This window comes from Phacochoerus africanus, chromosome 3 (assembly GCF_016906955.1).
Source record: "Phacochoerus africanus isolate WHEZ1 chromosome 3, ROS_Pafr_v1, whole genome shotgun sequence".
Taxonomy (NCBI): Eukaryota; Metazoa; Chordata; class Mammalia; order Artiodactyla; family Suidae; genus Phacochoerus; species Phacochoerus africanus.
Window position 1 is genome coordinate 131,072,313 of NC_062546.1, and position 13,535 is coordinate 131,085,847.

Genomic DNA, 13,535 nt, shown 5'->3' on the forward strand with positions numbered 1-13,535 from the left:
GTATGGTTGGTTTTCCAGTGTTCCATTCCTGGGTGCAATGAAGGTGGATTGCTGCATAGCTCTGCCTTCACATCATCTCTTACTTAGCTTCTCCCAGGCATTCTATTCCCTGCAAAACTCTTCTAACCTAGCAAACTATATATTTTTACTTAGTTTCTAATAAAACTCCCTCAAGAATTCTTGTGTAAGAATGTTTAGAACTCTGGAAAGACAGAATACTTAGAAACAAAGCAAATTACTCTTCGGGATTTCTACCTGATAGAGACTTAGATCATGTTTAGTGTGTACCAGGGAAGCCATATACCATCTGTAATCTGTGATGAAATTCCAAACTTAGGAATTCAGAGCTGTCACAGAACTCTGCCGCCTGGAAGTATAGTGTCAAATGATAAATATGAAGACATGTTCATTAAAAAAAAAAAAAAAAACCTGTATTAAGAATGTCAGCAAATCTTTCTAGATGCTAGGAAACAAAACCTTGGATAGAATCTGACGTTAAATTAAAGGTTTTTGAATGCGGATTCCCAGTTCTCCTATAAACCTTGTATTCACTCTCCAAGCTAGCTTGATCAGCAATGCCTAAAAGTTTCACTTTACTTTACCTAGACAATTCTCATTGAACACAGTAAAGTAAAGCCACAGCACAATGCCAGACATGAATCAGCACTCAGTAAAGACAAGCTGCTATTCTTACTGGGAATTTGTTTATTCGACAAATGTTTACTGGGCACCTCCTGAGTGCTATGCACCTATCCTAGGCACTGGGATACAACAGTAAGCAAACCAGACAAAAGTCCCTGCCTTCATTGAGCTTATATTCTAGTGGAGAGAGATGGTGATAAGTGCTATAAAGAAAGGACAAGCTGGCCTCCTGTGGTAAGTGGATACTGCTTAGATATTACTTCCTTTAGGAAATTTTTTCTAAGCTCCTTACCCCTGGACAGTAGCACGCACACACACACACACACACACACTCTCTCTCTTTCTCCCTCCCTCCTTTTCTCTCTTTCTCACTCACTCTTTCTGGAGCTGCATTCTTAGAGCCTAGCATATATTAGGGCCTTAATAAATAGTTAAAGGAAGAAAGTCAGAAAGGAAAGAAAATTTAGGACATTGAAATCCTTAGGATTATGTTAAATTCAGAATGTGATAAGATTTATTTTAAATCTATAAAGTGAGAGAGAAGCTACATTCCTAAAAAAAAAAAAATGTTTGCTAGCAGCATGAGGGTTAAATTTGATGGGGGAGAAAAAAAAAAAGACTTGTCATGAAGATAATCAGAACATGGTCATATATATTTTAAGATACTAGAGGAGTTCCCGTCGTGGCGCAGTGGTTAACGAATCCGACTAGGAACCATGAGGTTGCAGGTTCGGTCCCTGCCCTTGCTCAGTGGGTTAACGATCCGGCGTTGCCGTGAGCTGTGGTGTAGGTTGCAGACGCAGCTCGGATCCCGCATTGCTGTGGCTCTGGCGTAGGCCGGTGGCTACAGCTCCGATTCGACCCCTAGCCTGGGAACCTCCATATGCCGCGGGAGCGGCCCAAGAAATAGCAACAACAACAACAAAAAAAGAAAAAAAAAAAAGATACTAGAGAAAAGAGGACATATTTGAATGGAACTGGGGAAAGGCAGTATGATCTATACCACCTAAATTTAACACATAAAAAAAGGAGTTGGAAGAGGGTAGGCAAAGATAAATTGTTTTGTTTTGTTTTGTGATTTTAAGTTCAAGATGGCAAAATGATATAGTTGAAAATAAAACAAGATAATGGGAGAGACAGATTTGATGAGAAAAAAACAATAATGAGGTTAGATTTGCCTATTTTCATTTGGAAAAAGACTAAAGGAATAAAATAAGCAAATGGATAAGAAATTAAAGTCTCCATTGTTGGCAAACTGAAAATTCAGTACATAGTTCCATTGATTTTAGATGACATGAAATATGACATAAAAAGCTAGCCTTGCCTTCAGAAGTTTTATCACCAAGCACAATAATATGAACTCCTGCAAGTTTTCATTTCAAAAGTTTGAGATATGGAAGATCTTTAAAAAAAAAAAATAGCTACTATTTTTCACCCAGAGTCTGTTAATCCTGTTGGAAGAAGCCACCTATGAAGTGAGTTTTCCACAGGGGAACAAAATCAGTTTTCAGGGTTTTAATTTAATGTAATATGTAACTTAATTTATGGCTCATAGTCACGATGAAAAACATTCACGAAATTTAACAAAAAATATTAATAAACTGAGTATATGGAACACTTTCATATAGAAAAGAGTCAAAATGAGGAGTTCCTGTCGTGGCGCAGTGGAAACAAATCTGACTAGGAACCATGAGGTTGTGGGTTCGATCCCTGGCCTTGTTCAGTGGGTTAAGGATCTGGCGTTGCTGTGACTCCAAAATAGGCTGGTAGCTACAGTTCTGATTAGACCCCTAGCCTGGGAACCTCCACATACTGCCAGTGTAGCCCTAAAAGGAGAAAAAGACAAAAAAAAAGAGTCAAAATGATTGTGCCGTTCAAAGTGAAAATTGTCTTAACTTATATGAAATCTTGAGGTAACAGTCTTATATTAAGATTATGCAATATTACTGACAAATATTTGAACCTTTTTAAGCAAGTATTTATGTAACGTTATCGTTCATTTTAACTAATCAAACTTATCTTCTTGCAGATGTGCCAAACACTGGTGTAAACAAACCTAGGGTTTCTGACACTGTCCATCCCAACAACTATCTCATCAGGACAGAGCCAGAACAAGGGACCCTATATTCACCAGAACAGACATCTCTCCATGAAAGTGAGGGTCTGTTGTATTATCTTTTAAGTATTAGATTTGCTTTTAATATTTCTTTTTTGAAAATGAGCACCTGGAGTATAAAATGAAAATATTTCCTTCTGGTTTCATTCCTGCAGGATCATTGGGTAACTCAAGAAGTTCAACACAAATGAATTCTTATTCCGACAGTGGATACCAGGAAGCAGGGAGTTTCCACAACAGTCAGAATTTGAGTAAGACAGATAATAGACCACAACATTCATTCATAGGATCAACTAATAACCACCTGGTGAGGAATTCAAGAGCTGAAGGACAAACACTGGTTCAGGTAAGCCAAACACATCAAGATCCTTGTCAAGAAACAACCTCCTAATTGAGTATCTATTATAAGTATTATTAAAAGTAAAACCAATATAATTTTGAAGTTATGAAATACATAAAGTAGCAAAATCATTTTACACTGTGAGTCTACAATGTTAAGTCATGAAACCTTAAAATATATTAGTTCCTACTAATGAATCCTGATCAATTCAAGACATAGGATAATAATTTTTCTGGAAGCAGCAAGTTTGGCATGAGGGGAGTAGTCTAGGGAGAATATGAGAGAGCTAGGTGGAATGTTCTAGTCCGTGAGGGTTATGAATTCCTGAAAATACTAGAGCTAAAATATTCTATAAAGAGTCCTAGAGAGCAGAGCACTATTCCCACACTTGCAAAACTCAACTTAGCCATTTCTAACCAAAGTTTTTGTCTTCATCTTCAGAATTGTTCTCTGAAAACACTCTCCTTTCCTTTGCTAGAACATAGATGAAATATGTTCAATGTGTACAATAGCTATGGAAAGCTATTGTATGGAAGCATAACCTTTCTGTTAAGTTAGGGTTTTCTTACTTGATGTGATAGTCACTAGTAATAATAATAATGCATATGCATTTATAAAAACTCTTGAGCTCTACATTCACTGCCGCTTTATTCCCATCAATCCTCCAGCATACACCAGAATTAATAGAAGTGCTACGAGTCCCAACTAGCAGTAACCAGTGAGGATGACTGTCTGTCCAAGTACCCTAGCGATTTCTCTGGAGCAGAAAAGTGGCAAGATGATCAAAAAAATTAGGCAAACACTAAGCTTCTCTTCATACAATATAGGAAGCCCTGAAGGTACACACAGTAGTGGGCCAGGATTCCCAGTGCCAAAGGAGAAACACAGTATAACTTTGGCCCAACAGTTTAAGGGAAATTTTTAAGCATTAAGAAGCGTTTCTGTATTAAAGCAAACGCAAATATGGTACATGAGTTCTTAAGCTAAGATAGGAAATCTTGTACCCCTAGAAAACTACTTCCAGCTGTACCACCCCCCACCACCTCCCCTACTTCCACCACCTCCCCTACTTCCACTACCTCCCCTACTTCCACTATCCCACCCCAGCACCACTGTTCCTCAGAGGTACATTTACTCTTCTGATGGAAGAGTTCGGGAAGCTTTGGACTAAATCCTTACAGGAGTTCATGTGCTTAGGTGAATTTTCTGCATCAGCAGGTCTAAAGTCACATTTCTGAATACTAATTAACTATAGAGATTATCCATTTTGTCCCTAAAAATGGTCATGTTACCTTTTTATTTAATTTTTTTTTTTACTTACAGCAAGATGATTTTGTTCCTGGAGCTGAAGATTGCAAGAGGGTCTTTAAAACTGCTTTTGCAATAAAACTGCTTTTGCATATAGTCTTGGCATCACAATTTCTAAGCATCTGGGCCAAGTGTCATCCCATTTTTGATAGTAAACAGCTAGTATGTGGAATTTTTTAAAAATCACCTTTTGCACTATTAGTAAACCCCAAACGCAGTTCTTTTTCCAATGGTCTACTAATTTTTATACCCCCTCTTTCTTGTTGTGTATTTACAGTCCCCTCCCCAGATCTCCACAGCTATTGCCTTCCCAGAATTGTTGAGTTTGAGCACACAAGTGGTCTTAGAGCAGGTGTTTCAGCCAGCCAGCTGCTTCTGACACCTGGACACAAAGAGAGTCCTTAAGTTATCCCTGTTTCTTCCTTTCTTACCCCGGCTAAAAGTGGGGTTGATGACACCTGTACTGTAGCAGTCACTGGGGAGATACCAAGCCACCCAGTCCTAGAGTCCATGTCCCTGCCTGGTCCCATCAGACCAGTGCCCCAGTCCAGCCACCATTCTTCTGTATTCTGCTGCATCAAGGAAAGGATCTGAGACTCAGTCTGGAGGAGTCTACAGATTCAAAAAAGGACCAGTCATGGCAGAAATGTTCTTCATTTCCTGGTGTGGTCTTTTCCAGCTGGCTAGGCCAAGAACCCAGCCGAGATTTTGAGCATTCCTTTTGCTGGAACAAATTTGAGGGCACCTTGACATGCGTCTCTTTAAATCCACCAGCTAAAATTAAAAGCTTATAAATCAAAGGACATAGAAACGGCTGAAATCACTAGCAGCCACACTTGAGCTAAAAGAAGAGACAGATTGGCTAAAGCGCCTGTGCACCCAAGTTGTCCCTTGAGAGTAAATTGACAGAGAAGAGTACTGCACCCTAGGCCCTATCCAAACATTCAGTTACTCCATTTTGAAAGGGTACATTCCTTTTGTTAATGGGGGCCAATCTATGAAGACAGTTCTAAAGACAATTATAGATACTCCTCTCGCTATATTTAGATTAACGTATTGAAAACATTTTTTGTTTGTTTGTTTTACACAAATGCATTATCTTCGCCAAACTTTAACTCACAGGCACCGCATAAGTATACTGCTCCAGTGACCCTTCACACTTGAAATACAACATATTGTGTGTTGTGGAGAATGAATAGGCAGAGGGTTAAAAAATGTAAAGACAAAAGTAAAAGGAATGTTAACTGTCTTTAGATCTCTCTTTACTGGTTGGTTTTAGTATGCCGAAGGGAGAACGTAAGGGTTTAATCACCAAAAAAAAAAAGAATAAGGAAAAATTAAGATCCAGCTCTAAAGCATAGAAAGGAAAAGAAACTTAGAAGCCTAAACTAAATAGTGAGTTCACATTCTGTAGTGAGCTGTGTGCATTTTTTTCTGTAATGACAATGGAGACAAAACCCTGGATAAACCCATTCTCTTTTTTCCCCCTTTCATCAGCCATCAGTAGCCAATCGGGCCATGAGAAGAGTTAGTTCAGTTCCATCTAGAGCACAGTCTCCTTCTTATGTTATCAGCACAGGCGTGTCTCCTTCAAGGGGGTCACTGAGAACTTCTCTGGGTGGTGGCTTTGGCTCTCCATCAGTGACCGACTCCCGACCACTGAACCCCAGTGCGTACTCCTCCACCACGCTACCTGCTCAGCGGGCAGCCTCTCCGTACTCTGCACAGAGACCCGCCTCCCCATCAGCTGTACGTCGGATTGGGTCAGTCAGCTCCCGGCAGACCTCCAACCCCAACGGACCAACCCCTCAGTACCAAACCACCACCAGAGTGGGGTCCCCGCTGACCCTTACGGATGCACAGACTCGAGTAGCTTCCCCATCCCAAGGCCAGGTGGGGTCATCATCCCCCAAACGCTCAGGGATGACCGCCGTACCACAGCATCTGGGACCTTCCCTGCAGAGGACTGTTCATGACATGGAACAATTCGGACAGCAGCAGTATGACATTTACGAGAGGATGGTTCCACCCTCGGCCAGACAGCCTGACAGGTGAGTACAAGGTGACAGCACTGCACACAGCCCAGTGGGGAAATCTTCTGTGAGGCATCTCTGAAATAGAAAAGGCTTCCACGTCGCCGTAATGTGGGAAAAGCTTATATTTTTATCTCAGAATTTATACTGCAGACCTTAGGCTGACTTGTCTTTCAGACTTTCTAATTTTTAATGCATCTAATTATATATACATATATATTTATTTATATCATCAGACTTCTTTTGCAATGAATATATTTACCCCTTCCCCTATAATATTAGGATATACAAGGTACTTTTTTTGCATTTTAGAAGAATTGGTTGGAGTTGTAAACTGTTGAAGTTTTTCATAGTGAAATATTTCTCACTAGCTAGGCCTACCCATACCCAAACCAATAAGTTATGTTAAAAAGATGTCGTCAGAATGTCTGTTCAAGAAGTTCCCATTATGGCTCAGTGAAAATGAATCTGATTAGTATCCATGAGGACACAGATTTGATCCCTAGCCTCACTCAGTGGGTTAAGGATCCGGCCTTGCCGTGAGCTGTGGTGTAGGTCGCAGATGCAGCTGAGATCTGGTGTTGCTGTGGTTGTGGCGTGGGCCAACGGCTATAACTCCTCGACCCCTAGCCTGGGACCCTCTATGTGCCACAAGTGCAGTCCTAAAAAGACCCCCCCAAAAAAGAAGAAGAAGAATGTCTGTTCAAATGTTTTTTTTTTTTTTTTTTTGATTTTAGAAGTTCACATTGTGGCTGAGTGGGTTACAAACTTGACTAGTGTCCATAGTAAGGATGCAATTTTGGTTCCTGCCCTTGCTCAGTGAATCAAGGATTCAGCATTGCATGAGCTGTGGTGTAGGTCATAGACATGGCTTGAATCTTATGTTGCCGTGGCTGTGGTGGAGGCTGGCAGCTGCAGCTCCAATTCAACCCCTAAACCAGGCACTTCCATTTTCTTCAGGTGCAACCCTCAAAGGGAAAAAAAAAAAATTTTTTTTAAATGCCTTAATAGTGCAGACTAAAATATGGATTTCCTTACCTACTGCCTTGATTTTTAGCATCCTGATGGGAAACGCACAAAGTTCTTACAGTTTATCTTCGTATGTCACTTGGATTAAATTAGGAAAACATCAACCATGTTGCTAATATTACAGACACTTCTGAGGTTTTTCATGATGAATTTCCCACATAATGTATAGACTTTGTTATTTTAATTCAAATGAAACTCATCTTAAGTGTTTAAATGCTATTTTAAAAGTAACATGTATACAATGGTTAAAATTAAAACTCTGCAGGAAAATATAAAATGAGAGGTGAAAGTCTCAGCTTCCTCTTAACTCTCACCCAACCCCAGTGTATGTATCTTCCAGAATGTTTGATTACATATATAGATATATATGTTACATACTGATGTGCATGCATTTTTTTAATGCTGTTGCTTTTATATATATCTTCTAGACCTTGTTCTTTTTTAAAAATATGTCTGAAAGTTCTCAAGGGATGCCCAGGACCCTATTTTATAGATGTAGCATAATTTCTTTAATCACTTCTATTAATAGACTTTTAGGTTGTTTCTTATTTTTAGCTCTTAGAGACAGTGATACAATATATATCATTCTTCCTGCTTGTTTGCACATGGGTACTAGGACAACTGTGAGGTTCATTTCTGGAAGTACAATTGCTGGATCAAAATATGTGTGTATATTTTCCTAAAGAAATTCTGTCAAATGGCCCCCAGGAAGGTTATATAGATTTCTGTTTCCCCCAGCCTGTTTCCTAGACCTTCACCAGCCCTGCGTATTGTCAAAGTGTTTCATCTCTGCCAGTCTGGCACTTAAAAAGCTGTACCTCATTGATTTAAGTTGCCTGTGTTGACTTGATTGAGGTTGATGATTTCATATGTTTATTAGCTGTTCTATTGCTTTTCTGTAAACCACAAGTTTGGGGTTTTTGTCCATTTTTATAATTTGTAAGCATTTTTTATACTTGAAATAAATTAGCCCTTTATAATATACTTCTCAAGGGTTTTTTTGTTTTGTAATTTGTTTTCCAACTTTTTTTTTTTTGGTATTTCTTATTTATAGAAGTTTTTGATACTTTTGTGTGATAAAATTATTATCCTTTCCTTATGGCTTCTAAGAAAGGTAAAGCCATTTTGAGGTTTTCTAATTGAATGCTTTTGCTCAGAGAATTAATATTGAACCTGGTTTTGAGTTAAAGGAAATTCCTAGTGGAGAAACCACTTCTTTTTCATTCAGCCATCAGAAAGGTGTCCTTGGCTTAGATATTTTCTGTGTGCCTCTGAAAAGTATGCAGCAGAGTAAGGTAGGAATCATTTATGACATTCTGCCGCTGAAGGAAACCTTAAGAGATAAATACTTCACAAGATTTCTGTTCCCCCATTCACACCCCCCCTTGTGTATGTACAACATCTATGCAGAAATCTGTTTTTGCAGTAGAGTGAAAAGGAAGCCCAGGAAAGAAAGTGAGCACATAAAGAACTGTCTCCATGTTTAACCCTGAGGGCTAATCTCCTTTGGCTTAAAAAGCCTGCTTCTCTGGCAGTGCAGGTGATTAGACTTTATGTTTCAGGGGGGAAAAAATTATACCTAGCCTATTACAGATTTTTTTTTCTTCTAGAATATGACAGTCTTCAAAAGAATCAAAGGCTTTCTTAGAAGTATTCTAGGGAGGCTTTGTTTGCCATCATCTATCTACCTGAATGTGGATTCTAATTTACAAATATCTTTTATTCTTATTTCAGAAAGTGCTTGTCATCATATTTGCCATGGTTCTTGATTTCAAGGGATTAATAAATAACCTGCTAATTGATAAGCCTAAAGCAGTATTTTTTAATAGATTCAGACACTTGGATATTTGGTGATCATAATTTCAACAGTGATATTGTGTGTATAAATTACTTCCTACAGCAGAAAAATATGTCTGCCCTAAAACATTCATTTCAGTATAATCATAGCATATCAAGACAAGTTTTGAGAATAAAAAGAATTTGTACTTGGAAGATAAATTTATGTTTGTGTTCACTACCTTGAAATATAAAGGTTTTAAATCACAAGGAATACATCATTGCAATAAGTAAACTAATATGTATCTGTGGAATTGCAAATAGAAATGATTGGTTGGACAAATAACATTGTGTAATATCGGTATTTTCCATTTATTTGGAGAGGTAAGGTCATTAAAAATCTGTGGAAATACTTCTGGAAAGATTATTTCCCATTATAGTGTATCACCTAAAGTAATTTCATCTCGCTAATAATCCTATAACAAGTGAATGTTTAGTGGATATTTTTTATAGTTCTAAGTGGTAAAAAGCTCATTTTATTACTTTTCTTATGAAGTGATAGTACATGTTTACAAAAGTTTTCATATAACATGGATTCCAGGAAAGACTCCAGCCAAATCCTTGCACAGGGGACTATCATATTGTGAATGGGACAGAATGCTTTGGTCTCATTTCACATCACAGTGAGGGTGGGCCACGGGGCTTAGCTTGCCTCTGCCCAAGTGTGAGTTATGTTCAGAGTCTAACAGTGTTCTTGGCTCTTCTGAGTGTTAAAAATAACCATCTCATACTGGTAAGATTACCAAGGACTAGGTATGTCTACCCGCCCACTTTATGTCACCATTAACAAAAACAATGCCTGCACTTTTGTTCAGGGTACTTACGGGCTGTATAAAGAAATGGGGTTCATACTGTGCTAAAAATGAGAAATCTGCTAGTGAATAAAAAGCCAAAATCCTCAAATAAGAACTTGACGATAGCAACTAAAAATGTTGTCTTTAGAGTTATGTGGGCTTCTGTGGACCCTGGTGAGCTCACCTCCCTCTGTAACCTAAAGTTTGTGGAGGGCTCAGGCCAGTTCAGGGTTTCTCACACCACGTCCCATTGGTCCTTGAGAAGTAGCTTTGTCCAGTGTCAGCTATATGGTGACAGAACACAGCCCTCCCAGGAGGTGGCTCCCTGATGGGGATGGATCTCATTTCCTTTGGGGCTCTATTTTCTTGATTTTGAAATGTGAAAATTTGGCCGAGTAATCTCCCAATTACAAGATTGCTATAAACCTGTGATCTTCATTTTTAGCAAGTGGGGAGCCAGTAGTCAAAACCCACATTTATTTATTTAATTCCTTTCCAGGTCACATTGCTGTCCAGGGTGGGCAATAATCATTGATTTCAGAAGCTTTATGTATGAACTTTCTTGCCACTCCTCACTAAGCAACATATAATTATCACTCACATTCAGGTCCATTTATTTTTAGCTATGATATGATTAACCGGGCTAACAGGATGTGAACAGTTGTATCTTTTTTTTAATTAGTCACTCTGTTGATTATTTGCAGTCTTTTAAAAAGCAAGTATATGCTGCCTGATTTCAGATAGGTTTGTGCTTTCTTTTGCTCATATCTGGAATGTGACCTTAATTGATACTCCTACCAAGCGACGTTTTACTTACTAATGATGACAAATCACAAATTTCTGAGCATCACAATATAGAATATATTAATTCACTTTTTTAAAGAACATAAAATATTTGGGTTTGAAATCTGTATTAGTTATTAACAATTTGAATGGAAGTGTATTTGAAATGATTTACTGTTCTTAATATACTAACTTTGTACTTTTCCTTTACACTAGAAAGAAGGTAAACAAGAATCCGGTATGTGGGTGCCTGTAATAACAACTGTTTTAGTGTTTTGTTTTAATTGCAATAGCAAATAATAAACTAATACCTTGTAAATCTTATTAGTTCACTGATGCTATTTTAAATTTCATAACCTAAAATTTCATGTGTTCCTATAAAATTCATGGATGAATAAGTTGAGACAAAGTTCAGAACAGCCCTTGAATATCAACCTTTCTTAAGAACTATTATGTAGTCATTGTCTTAGGTATTAGAAGTTAAAGCCATAAGGGACATGATTTCATTCTGGTTTTGGTCACCCTCATAAAATTGTTTACAGTTGGGAGATAAATTTCAAAGTGTCAAACCATCTAATAATTTCATGTATTTTTTTTTAATTTACTTTCATCTTACTGCCAAGAGAAAGTTTTATTTTTTGAATGTATCTGGTGTCCTGTTGTTATCTGGCATCCCTCTTTTGCAAAACTCACTAGGTTTGGTGTTTAGACTCAGTGTTTGGTCCTCTTGATTAGGAGTTATTCTTTTAACCTCACCACAGTTTTTTAAGTTTCTTAATAATGGAATTTTCCTGCCTCTAGGCTTACGGAGCTCCTATGCTAGTCAGCACAGCCAGCTTGGACAAGACCTGCGTTCAGCTGTGTCTCCTGACTTGCACATCACTCCTATATATGAGGGGAGGACCTACTACAGCCCAGTGTACCGCAGCCCAAACCATGGAACTGTGGAGCTCCAGGGATCACAGACGGCGCTGTACCGCACGGGATCAGGTGGGCGTCAGCTCAGTTTCACTGGTTTCCCAATTTCACAGGCCCAGAAGAAGGATTTTACTGAGATTGGGTTTCCTATTAGAATGAACTCACATTGCCCATTTGGTTGTCAGATGAGCAGCTATGAAAGTAGATCAACCAGTAGTAAAACAGAAGTTCATGTAGTACCTGTTTATAGGTGATAAATTTTTACCTTAGTTTGATCTAATCAATGAACATAGTGATTGTAATTTAATTCACAAATAAGTTTTTTAGAGCTATAAATCTGACTCCTTGGGTTGGAAATAAAACAGATGTAGAAAGGAAAGCCTTTTTTGGAATATTTCTTTGTAATTTTTGTTGCCTCGCACAAATACATGCCTTAGCTTTGATTTAGCATGTCTGTAGGCTATGTGTATTTGACATTACTTTTTTTTCAGATGCTGAATTTCCTCTGAATGCTTAAATGGTGGAATGTGAAATAAATGTTCCTTATGATGGACTCAGTCTGGGACAGAGTACCTTTATGGTGGTTATAAAAATAGGGAGCTAGTGCATTGCATCCTTACACCCCCAACCTCACATTTGTGCCACACCATAGTGACTGATAAAGCAGAAGTTGTAGCCTGTGGCCATGTGAGCTGCCAGGTTGTGCTACTCTGGCTCATGAAGTTTTAAGAGGTCCCTTATTTAAAAGAAAAATAAAAAGGAGTTCCCACTGTGGCACAACAGAAACAAATCTGACTAGTATCCTTAAGGATGTGGGTTTGATCCCTGGCCTCACTCAGTGGGTTGGGGATCCAGCATTGCCATGAGCTATGGTGTAGGTTGCAGATGTGGCTCAGATCCCACATTGCTGTGGCTGTAGAGTAGGCCGGCAGCTGTAGCTCCAGTTCGACTCCTAGCCTGGAACTCCTATATGCCGTGGGTGTGGCCCTAAAAAAAAAAAAAAAAAAGAGTACAGATTTATTAAAATGCCCATAAGTAAATTCCAGGTAGCAGTGATAATGCCCTAAAGGCACAGCTCTTGGAACTATGCCTCACAGAATACTACTAGGGAAAAGACTGGATTTGAATTGGTTCTTTGCCAAAAACATAATTTAGTCCACTGTGGTATTTTTCTTGTAATAGACCGTACCAATTTTTAATAGATGTTAATGAGGAAATAATTCACTCATTATGTTCTATAAATTGAAAATTTTCTTTTTTATTATTAAGAAATAGTGTTACTAAAATATTTTATTTACAGAAAGAATATGCAGTAATTGGAAAGATAGCTACTGCAATGATGCAGAAAGCAATGTTAAATACAGTGTACAGTACTTTATACATAGCACCACACAATAATTTTAGGGAGTAGCTTTAGAAGAATTAGGTATATTAGTCTTCTTGTGAAGTATATTTTCCAATGTTATCAAAATCCACAGGTCTATAAGTAAAATGTTTATCAAAAATAACTTGTATTTCCTAAGTGTCCAAAGTTTTATGGTTTCAATTAGCTATGACTTCAAATAAGTATTTTACTTGTTTATTGCTAAATGAAGTTATGAAATTTTGCTATTTATTTCTAAGATTAGTTTAATTCTTTCCCCACATTTCACTTACAGTTTTGTTACTGAGTCTTAAACATCTTAAGATCTACTATGTAAACAGATTTATAGTTTTATTTGTACTCTTTCCTGCTA

The 13,535-nt window shown here is 38.0% G+C and overlaps 1 protein-coding gene across 1 annotated transcript in view; it reads left to right on the forward strand.

The window, feature by feature from the left end:
• The window catches only part of PKP4 (plakophilin 4), a 176,314-nt gene that overhangs the window by 110,821 nt on the left and 51,958 nt on the right, over positions 1–13,535 (forward strand). The window contains 5 exon segments of the mRNA XM_047772669.1: positions 2,672–2,803; positions 2,914–3,104; positions 5,904–6,434; positions 6,436–6,457; positions 11,683–11,871. Of these exon segments, the coding sequence (XP_047628625.1) occupies positions 2,672–2,803; positions 2,914–3,104; positions 5,904–6,434; positions 6,436–6,457; positions 11,683–11,871 (1,065 nt within the window).